Genomic DNA, 10709 nt, shown 5'->3' with positions numbered 1-10709 from the left:
GTAAACTCAGGAATGTGGGAGCTTCCCGGATGTCTTATTGCTGCAATTATGGGTCTGAATGTCTCCTCTGCCGGTGAAAGCACTGCCCCAGGGCGGACTTTTAACTCCACTCCTGCCCTGTTATTTCTCTGCCCAGGTCTGCAAGTTTGAAGCTGTCAGGGAACAATGGCCCCTTTACTGGCCAAGGGCTGGGCAGCCCACCCTACGTCAGTGTCCTGGAGGAACAGTCTGGTTTGGGGAGGGGATGGCTTCACTCTACATGACACATGTAGTGAAGAGGTTGGATAGAGCCTCTGCCCAAAGGTTTGGGCTTCTCAAAGAAGGCATTCCAGTGAGAGGTAGGAGGAAATGGGCAGAAGCTTGGGTGTGGAGTCTGCCCTCTTGTTCCTCCCATTTCTCCCCTGTCCAGCCTTCTTAGCTCTGGGCAGGAGGAGGAAAGGGAGGTCTGATGTGCTCTGAGCACTTCTTGTGTGGGTCCTTGTGCTGGGAGGAGACCTGAGAAGGAGGAGCAGGGGGAGGAGGAAAATTGCTCTGTACTCGGGCACCATTCCAAACAGAGGGCTGGACACCAAACACATTACACATACCTTTAATTGACACATTCTGGGGAGGGGCGAGAGGGAGCCCTCCTCCCAGCAGACAGCTTATAAGCACCGTGAGACAATGGGGTTGACAACCTGGCATTAAGATGGCCTAGAGACACTGACTCCCCATTTCTGTATCTGGAGGGAGGATGGAAGGCAGGGCTGAAGGGGCAGCCTGTCTCTGCAAGACAAGCTGAATGTGAATCTTGAAAGTCTCCATGCTTTGGCACAGAGAGGGCACCGGGAGCAGTCTGGGGACTATCAGGAGGGCAGAGGCTCAGGTTGGAAGATGGGGTTTAGCCACAATGCCAGTCTTCCTAGCAGCACAGGTAGGCCTTGTGAAGGAGAGCAGAAGAATGACCCAGGTCAGTGGGCGGATCTGATTTCAGGACAGGAGTGGGGAATGGGGCGACTGTACTTAGTGCTTATAGCTTTTTCGGCTGGAGGATGTGGTGGAGACAAACTTGACACTGGAGCCATTGCCCCCAGGGCTCCGGCTGCTACCAGCACTGAAGCTGGAGCCCCCCAGGCCCGCACCCAAGCTGTGTCCGCCGCTGGTGGTGAAGGAGTAGCCGCTGCCCCCACCAAGACCCAGGCTTCCACCTCCGATGCCACTGCCACTGCCATAGCCACTGGAAATTGTGGAGGTGACCACAGCTGCCAGAAGAGAGGAGACGTGGTCAGAATCAAGCGCAGGAGAGAAGACACCTGGGAACCTGGGGTGTCAGGGCCTGTGCCCTGTAGCTCCTGGGGAGGGGATGGTGTGATCTTGTCAGGCAGCTGTTAGCCTTCTTTTAATTGCCACCCCCCAGCATCACCTCCAACCCCCAGTGTGGTGAAGTCACTGTCATATGCCTCAGCCTGGTCGTCTCTGTGCTGAAGCTCTGGACGTTCTCCCAGTCTGAAGTGGCTTTCTGGCTCCCCTCTGTGCTCGGTGTCTCTCTTTTCCTTCCAGAACTTAATGCAGCCTTCTCTCTTCTGGGAAGCTATTCCAGTCCACCTGTCTTCCCCTTTGATCCCACCACACTCATCCCTGCTACTCTGTCCCTGTCTCCCTTTGTGGGCCTGACTCTTGTGTCTCCCTTCATCATGGGGGGCACCTATATGCTTCCCTTGGTGTTCCCCAGCCTCTGTGCTCTGAATCCCCGGTGGGGTGGGGGACTGGAATATTCTTGGTAGACCAAGTAACAGATGACTCACTGGCCAGCCAACTTGGGCCCTATTCTCTCCCCATCTGTTCTTTCCTTAACTTTTATTACCAGCATCACCTTAAATATCTAGTATTCTACTTGGGCTCTGGAGAAGGAAAATTGAACCCCAAAATACTCAGTGCTATGGGATGAATTATGACTGCCGAAAACATATGTTGAATCCCAGTACCTGTGAATGTGACCTTATTTGGAATAGGATCTTGAAGATATAATCAAGCTAAAAGAGAAATCATTAGGGCGTGCTCTAATCCAGTATGACTAGTGTCCATATAAGAAGAGGGACAGTGTGAAGACAGATCACAAAGAAAGGGCCATGTGACCAAAGAGACAGAGAGTGGAGCAATGAGCCAAGGACTGACAGCAGCCACCAGAAGCTAGAAGAGGCAAGGGGGGAATTCTCCCCTCCAGGTTTCACAGGGAGCATGGTCCTGCTAGCGCCTCAGTGTGGGATTTCCAGCCTGCTGAACTGTGAGAACAAGTTTCTGTTGTTTTAAGCCACAGAGTTTGCGTACATTGTTGTGATAGCCCTGGGAAACCAATACAGACTTTTAGGTGCTTCCAAGAGAAAGGAAAGTTCAGAGGTTGTGCCGTCCATTCCCAAGGATGCCTGAGTGGTTCAGAGGGCTCTGCCTTCTAGAACCATTGGCCAATATAATCAATTGCATTTGCGAATTCCACATCAAGAATACCAAACCCACTTGTGGAGTGTAAGTTGCAGAAGTCATTTTTGTTGGTCTCAAGATGCCAGCACTGAGCTCTGTGAGTGATTCCTTCTGCCCTTACTGGCACAGATCTGGGCCAGTTTGCTAACCTCTTCTGTTTCTTAGTAGCTGCACCCACATACCATGTCTTATGAGCTCTCATTGTCTTGGAAATCCTTAGTAACTCTGCACTTACGATCTGCAGTTAGGCTAAGCAGTGCGGCTTCTTCCCAAACTGTCTGAATGGCAATGCCCTTGTGCTCCACATGAAGGCTCCCTTCAAAGATGGAGGGCAGACCAGGAGTTTTCATAAAGTCCATCTACATCGAACACTCATCTCTGAGCTAGACTTGCAGTCCCAGCAAGAATGATGTGAAGTCCTGGGAGGTGGGTGTGTGTCCTGTGGGTCTTCCAAACGCAAGTGGAAGGAGTGCAGCAAACCTCTCATTTCCCCCTCGTGGCATCTTTCACTTGCAAAGAGGTAAGTATTGTGACATGGAAGACTCTCTCCTAACACAACTCCCTTTTTAACAGACTCAAAACCTCAAACCTTCTCAAAATGAGTCCTTTTGGTGGGATCCCCTCTAATGCCTCATGCATGCCCACCACCTCCCCACCCCCCAACCACACACCCTCCAAATGGCACAAAGGATGTCATACTCACAGATGTTGACCGGAGAAACACCCTCTCCACTCAGCCTGATTAAAAGGAGTGGGGAGAAGGAGGTTACTATGGTGTCCATGGGCTTGTGGGCATTTGAAATGACATTTTTGTGATGGTTTTAAATGCATTAAAAAACCCTTCATTACTTTTATAGCAGAAAATTGGGGTCAAAATGATTTAAATAACAGTATTATTAAAAATAATAATTTAATGAATGAAATAATGTGGAGTTTGAGGTTTATAGGAGTCAAATCTGTAATCCCAGAGACACATTTTTGGTTTAAACTAGGCAGACACCTCATGAAGATTAAAGCTAATCACACACTGGTGTCAGTTGAAAAGGCAGCTCTTGTCATAGAACGAGGAGAGTTCTCTCTCAACAATGGACCATTGTCGTGCCCTGGTTAGTGCTGAGGTTGTCATAGGTGTGGAGAGAAGTCTGAGACATAAACATAACACCAGCAATAAACAGTCTATCATCATGCTGGCAACCAGAGTGATTTTGTTTTAGAATCTTGAGGACAGACTGGCATTCATTCATTTACAAATACATACTTAGAACATTAAGAGAGCTAACAATTACTGGGTACCTGCTACCTACATAATGCCACTTATTCTCTCAACAACCCCATTAAGTAGGCATTATTATCTCAGTTTTATAGATAGAGAAATTGAAGCTCAGAGAGGTAGTTAAGTCGCCCGTGGTCACAAAGCTGGATTTGAAGCCAGAGTCATTTGGCACCAGAGCCCATGTCTTTGGCCACTAAGTTGAATGATAACTGTTATTTAATGAGTACTTTCTGTATATCATGCACTGGGTGAAGAGCTTCATGTATAGTCCCTTTGTTGACCCTCTTAAAAATGTATGAGCTAGAAACTATGGTTGTCCTCCTTTACAGGTGAGAACGCCGAGGAATGGAAGGATTAAGCAATTTGCTCTGGGTCACGCAGCCGGTAACTGGCAGCGCACAAAGCCCCACTGATCTAGATCATGTGTCCTAGCCTCTATTCCATCACTGAAGAAGTGAGGACCAGAGAAGGGACACTGACTTTCCTAAGGTAACACAGCCTACTAGTGGCAGCCATGTAAGCCTAAATCCTAGGACAATTTATTCTCAGTCCAGAGCCTCTCATGCCACATATCCAACCCTGCCATGTAACCAAATTTCTCCTTGGACAGAACTTGATTCCTTGGACCTGACTGGGCCCTAGATTTCTATGGGGTGCTAAAAGTAGTTGTCCCTCAAATGCGGGAGTCTGATAATGATTTACTAACCTGGAAAAAAGTGTACCTATATTCTTTGTCATAACCCAATTCCACCTGCATTTTGTTCTCTTTTCCAGGAAAGGAGGGGCCTGCAGCAACCTGAGCCCCTAGGAATGGCCGGGCAGCTGGGATGGGGTTACTGCCTCTACCCTTACCTGCTCTCCTCGCCCTCCAGCAGCTTCCTGTAGGTGGCAATCTCCACGTCCAGGGCCAGCTTGACATTCATCAGCTCCTGATACTCCCTCAGCAGCCGGGCCATGTCCTGCTTGGCTTTCTGCAGAGCCTCCTCCAGGTCCACCAGCTTGGCTCGTGCATCCTTGAGGGCCAGCTCCCCTCGCTGTTCTGCATCAGCAATGGCTGTTTGCAGGCTGGAACACTGCGAGGAGAGGATAAGCCATGAGCCTTACCGGAATCCCCTGGATGTGTGGTGCTTCTTGGTTGGAGTCCTGCACACATGGCGGAATGACTCAGGAGAACTGAGTGTGCAGGGAGCTCTCGGCCCTGCCAAAACTTTACCTGCTTCTTCACGTTGTCAATCTCGCTTCTCAGCCTCTGGATCATCCGGTTCACCTCGGCGATCTCTTGTTTGGTGTTTCGGAGATCATCGCCATGTCTGCCCGCTGTGACCTGAAGCTCCTCATACTGAAGGAGTCAGAGAAGAGCCAGTCATCTCGTCAAACGCCTGGGCTGGACACTGCCTGTGTGCCCAGCCCGGCCCTCAGGGCCACCGCAGGCCCCTCCATTCACTAATCACTCACACAAACCCTTGCCCATTTAGTCAGGTGATATTTCTTGAGCACATCTAGTTGACAGGCATGTACCAGGCCCTGGGAATATCACAAAGAACATAGACCACCCCTGCTTACAATGTATTGGGGGAGATGGACATTAATCAAATCAGCATACTATTGAATATATAGTTCCAAACTGAGATAAGTGTCCCTTAGAAATTAACAGAGTCCTACAGGAGTATAATGAAGGAATCTGACCTAGATATGGAGGTGGGGGTGGTGATCAGGGAAGTCCTTCCAGAGACAGAGATCCTGGGGCTGTGCTCTGAAGGATGGAAGGGAGCTAAGTGACTGGCTGGGCAGAGACCATCCCAGACAGGAGAAACAGACAATGTGAGGACCCTGGGGCAGGAAGAAGCGTGAGGAGCTCTAGGAATGAGAGGGCACTTGGTCACCTTCCTTGAGGGGTTCCTGGTCACAGGACCTACATCCAGACCAATTGTGATCATGAACTTTGGTCACCCTGCAGACACCAGCGCTGGAGAAACAGGAATAAGATGTAAGGAGATGGTGTTGGTTGGAGCCAAGGCTGCAGAGAATCCAGTTCTGAAGACTTTGTAACAGAATAGCTCTCCACCTCATTTAGGTGCACAACCAGGACACACTCATTTTGGAGAGTGAATGTACCCTGTCTCCTCTAGCAGACTGGAGTGAAAGCCACGCCTTTCCCAATGAAAGGGGGCTCCTGCCTGAGTGAGTGTTTGGTGGGTTTTGAAAGTGCTGACTAGTTCAGCTCCTCTGTTTCTAGATAAACACTGTTAAAGGGAACAATAGCATTGCCAACAAAAGAAATTATCTGCTGTAAATTTCAACCACTGTGTCCCACCTCCACCCGCTGTCAAGGGGCTGCCTCTGCACTGTGCACCCCTGTCAGCTGATACCCTCTACCTTCCCACCACCTTGCAGTGGTAGGGACTAAGGCATGAATGCACGGAGCAGGGCAAGGGACAGGAGACAGCTTGCAGGTGAACAGCTGTCCCTGAACAGCATCTGGATTTGGCAGGAGGCTCCTCTCGTGGGTTGGACTATCCTGCCCACCACACCCCTCCAAAGCCAAACCTTCTTCTGGTCATCTGCACTTTTGGACAGTAGCTCTCTCTGGTTGTCCCTGCCTTCCTCTTCTAGATACAAACTCTCTTGCTCAGCAAAGTGCTAATTTCCAACTTGTAGCCCCACAGAACAGCTTGCTCAGCCTCGAACACCTTCCCCTCCTTGGCACTCATGTTCCTCCCTGCCTCCCAGGTGGACTGAAAACCCACTGCTTCTTGGCAGCTTTTTGTTAATGTTGCCTTTTTCCCTTCCAAGAGCATCTATTCACTTCATGGCTTCCCAGACCTGGGGTTCTGCTTTCAGTTTATTTATTTACAACTCTGTAACCTGTTTGGCATATAGTAGGAGCTCTGTGAGCATGCGCTGACTAAATGAGCCCTTTGGAAACAGCTTCATGACTGTTTCTTGGGTGTTTCAGAGTCTCACCCAGCCCTTGCCCAGATCATAAGTGATGTGGGGATGGTGGGTGTCCTGAGTGCCTAACATCAGCTGACCACATAACAGTGTCTACAGTTGGATCTCCTTACTTTTCAAGTTAAGTTTTCATAGGATCAAAGATGCTCATGCCAAGTTGAAGAGATGGACATGCTCGCATGTTTAGCCAAAGCTTATGGCTAATAGTTAGGTGATGATTTGGGGTTTCAAAGAGTGCTAGCCCTGGACGCTATCATGGAGGTGCCCACACTCACCTTGGTCTGATACCAGGACTCAGCCTCAGCCCGGCTGCGGTTGGCAATGTCTTCATACTGGGCCTTGACCTCGGCAATGATGCTGTTCAGGTCCAAGCTGCGATTGTTGTCCATGGACAGCACCACAGACGTGTCACTGACCTGGGTCTGCATTTGGGACAGCTCCTACAAGGCCAGTAAACTCAGTGTTATCAAGGCATAAGAAGAAGGGATCTTGAAATCGTGTGGTTGAGCACCCTTCTAGGTCAGAAGGCACTTCTGTGGCACGCCTGTTAGGGAATCTTTTGGCTCCACCCTGGCTACTTCCAAGAGGTGTTTGGGTCATAGGCCAGTGTGATGGGACTGTGTCCCTAGTATTGCTTCTCCAGAATCTCACTTGGGTGATTTCCCTGGATACAAAAGGTGGGTAAGTGTTCTTTGATCCAAGTTACATGTAGTTGACTATGACATATGTTGACTCATATGCTGGCATAAAAGATTTCTTTAGGATTGGATGATTTTTAGGACCCTCTGCCCTCTGCACAGCATGTCTCTATCAGCCCCCACCCCTGCTTCCCTCTCCCTCCCCATAGACCCAGGTCTCTGCTTTCAGAGTGGCAGTGCCCAGAATGAAGCATCTTCAGAGGGCAAGAAGCTGGCCAGTAAGCTGAGGCACAGCTTACTTTCAGAATTTTACTGGGAGGGGGGATGAAGAGGTGGGTGTTGCTCCCTTTGGACCTGGGATTCAAGAACCAGCACTCCTTCCTTGACATACTATGGGATGGGGGGAATAAGCCTCACAGCTAGGGTAGGGTGTAGTGTGGTGAGATTTCTAGTAGTTCTCCTGGTTTGCCTGACCTTCCAAACTCTAGCTCAGAGCATCTGGGGCACGATGCCCCCTGGGAGAACTACGAAGATGGCATTCTCTGCAGGGATTTTTCTTTCCTGGGACCCAAACCAGGAGGGATAAAAACATCTGCAGGCTCTTACTTCCTCATACAGCATCCGTAAGAAGTTGATTTCGTCGGTCAGACAGCTGACCTTGGCCTCCAGCTCCACCTTGTTCATGTAGGCGACATCCACATCCTGGAACAACAGCACAGCATGCCCCTCTGAGACCCCGGCCACATGTGGCAAGTCCTAGAGAAGCTGAGCAGACTCCTCTCTAGCCCTTCTAGGTTGGACTTCAGCAAGTCTGCACCTGGGGTTGGGAGGTAGGGGAGGGTGATTACTGAGAACTGGAAGCCTGATTTTTCTGAGCTAACGGCACCCTAAGCAGGGGTGGTGGGGCCATAAAGACAGAGGGAGCGTTTTGACGGCTTTGAGCTCTCCACTGATTCTCCAGGTTGTGTGACATTTCTTGGGTGGCCCAAGGGCCGGGTCATCCCACACTCCAGGATTCGGTTTTGAATCTTCTCCTTTGAGAGACATTTCCACCCACCTTCTTCAGGCCCACAAACTCATTCTCAGAAGCCGTGCGCTTGTTAATTTCATCCTCGTACCTGTGAGCGGAGGAGAGGGGGTGTGCTGTTGAGCAAGGCTTTGGTGGGGCTCCTCCCAGGCTGTGGAGGAGTGTGCTGGGGCGGCAAGAATGCAGAGACCTTGAGTCCCCTCCAGCTCTTCTGCTGACCTGTGTGTGACTTGGGGTGATTCACTTAACCTCTATTTCTCCCTCTATGAAAGGAGAACAATTTCTTCTGCCAGACGTCCCCCCTCCCTGCCCCCCTTATTCTTTCTTCAGTAAGACTAGAAAGGGAGCATAGAACTTGTGGAACTAGAAATAGGTGTTCAGTCAATTCCATCTTCTTAGAAATGTACACTTACAATCTTTAAAAAATGTCACTGTCTCAAGTGCCTGCTGTAAACTTTGTGCAGGGCATCATTCCTGGTAGATTTTGGTACATTTCACTGAACTTCGGGGCAGCCATTCGAGCAGTGTGCTTTTAGTAAGTAGGTGTAGTTCTACCTCAGAAATCAAGGGTAAGGCAGCTAATAGTTTAGGGGGGACCACTGTCTTCCACTGACTATGTCCCCTGCACTGAATACCTGCACTGATTACTGCAGCCCGGATAATTGCCAGTCAAACTTTGCCTCCTCAAGGAGGACCAGATTGCTTTGCTTATACTCTAGTTTGCGTCCTGGAAATGGACGCCATCTCAGTAACAGCCCATGCCCAGTGCAGTTAAATCATATGCTAACCTTGAAATAATATTATGCTTTCCAGAGTAACAACATTCTGTTAGGTGATATAGCTATCCCTTTGTGGTCGTGTAGACAGGTAAGAACAGGCTTCTCGTTAACAGTGATGCATGAGCTGAGGGACCCTCTGTTGCCTCCTCCCACAATGCTGTCTTCATCCGATGGGATAATGACTGCAAGTTGCAAATCTCCAAGCTGATACTGGCATTTGCAACTTTGCTCCTGGAGGGTACTCATGAAAAGGAACCTTGAGATGACTGTGTGTGACCAGCAGTCCATTTTGAACTTACCTGACTTTGAAATCTTCTACAACGTCTTGCATATTCCTGAGCTCAGCATCCAGCCTGCCCCTCTCAGTGGTGATGCTGTCCAGCTGCCGACGGAGGTCGTTGAGGTAGGCATCAAAGAAGGGCTCCAGGTTCTGCCTCACAGTCTTGGTGCCCTGCTCCTGCAGGAGGCTCCACTTGGTCTCTAGGACCTTGTTCTGCTGCTCCAGGAACCGTACCTAGAGTGGGGAAGAAGAGAATGAAATCTTGAGAAACAGGGGAGACTTGAAAAATTAATTGGAGCCAGACATTCCAATTAATATGGGAAAGAATAAAAGTACACTTTTTACCTGACACCTATATTTCAACTCTTTAATTGACAGCTCCAAGTCAAGATGACAAAGCCCTTGAAGCAACCTCGAAGTGCTCAAGGGCTTCCATAGAACTAACATATGGAGTGGGGCTCAGAGGCCTCTACAGGGAACCTTGATTCTCGGGTGGACAGTCTCCATAATGCCTGCTCTGGGTTAGGTCAGTTTGCTTAGTGGAAAGCCCTCCTGTAGAGAACAGCCTAACTTTTCATGGTTTTGACTGAACCAGCCCACGTGTCTCCCAAGAAGGACAAGGAGAAATTTCCACATGTTGCCATTTGTAAATACCTCACCTCCTGGGAGGTACCTGTTAATCAGATGTACTTTTCTAGAGAGGCCGTTGCATCGCTGCTTCCTCTCTGGACTGGGCCTCTCCAAGAGGTCCTACCAGCCTAACCCAACGGGGCAGGTGCAGCTCCCGGCTCACCTTGTCGATGAAGGAGGCAAACTTGTTGTTGAGGGTCTTGATCTGCTCCCGCTCTTCTTTCCGAACTCGCTGGATGGTGGGGTCAATTTGCAGGTTGAGGGGAGTCAGGAGACTCTGGTTGACGGTGACCTCTTGGATACCTCCGGGGGGACAGACAGGGAAGCCAGGGCCACCAAAGCTCCCTCCCACTCCACCCCCATAGCCAAATCCACTGCTAACACCAAACCCACTGCTTGCCCTGCCACCAAAGCCACTTCGGAAGTTGCCACCACTCCCACTGACAGAGACCCGCTTGGTCCCCCCTAGGTTGTAGAGGCTGCGGCTTCCAAAACTGGCCCCAGGATCACTAATTCTTCTCAGGCCTCCACTGCCCCAAGTGGAGCGGGCCACAGAGGCTGAGCTAAAGCGAGGGCGACTGGAGGCTGAGGCAGTGCTGAAGCCCCTGCGGCTGCCCGTCTGAAAAGTGACGGTGGACTGCCTGGACATGGTGGCTGAGAAAGTGGGGCAAGA

The 10709-nt window shown here is 50.1% G+C and overlaps 1 protein-coding gene across 1 annotated transcript; it reads right to left on the bottom strand.

The window, feature by feature from the left end:
* Positions 1-987: 987 nt before the first annotated feature.
* On the bottom strand, positions 988-10700 carry LOC118976435 (keratin, type II cytoskeletal 75). The gene is made up of 9 exons (XM_037030930.1): positions 10200-10700; positions 9426-9640; positions 8378-8438; positions 7927-8022; positions 6958-7122; positions 4944-5069; positions 4583-4803; positions 3161-3195; positions 988-1241 (listed from the first exon to the last, which is right to left on the bottom strand). The coding sequence occupies exons 1-9, from the start codon at positions 10683-10685 to the stop codon at positions 1003-1005; spliced, it is 1644 nt and encodes a 547-aa protein (XP_036886825.1). The 5' UTR covers positions 10686-10700; the 3' UTR covers positions 988-1002.
* Positions 10701-10709: the final 9 nt, after the last annotated feature.

The sequence above is a fragment of the Sturnira hondurensis genome, unplaced genomic scaffold (genome assembly GCF_014824575.4).
Source record: "Sturnira hondurensis isolate 20B ecotype Veracruz unplaced genomic scaffold, ASM1482457v3 Scaffold0020903, whole genome shotgun sequence".
Classification (NCBI taxonomy): domain Eukaryota; kingdom Metazoa; phylum Chordata; class Mammalia; order Chiroptera; family Phyllostomidae; genus Sturnira; species Sturnira hondurensis.
The sequence above is the reverse complement of the archived record's forward strand: the minus strand, read 5'-3'. Positions and strand labels throughout refer to the sequence as shown.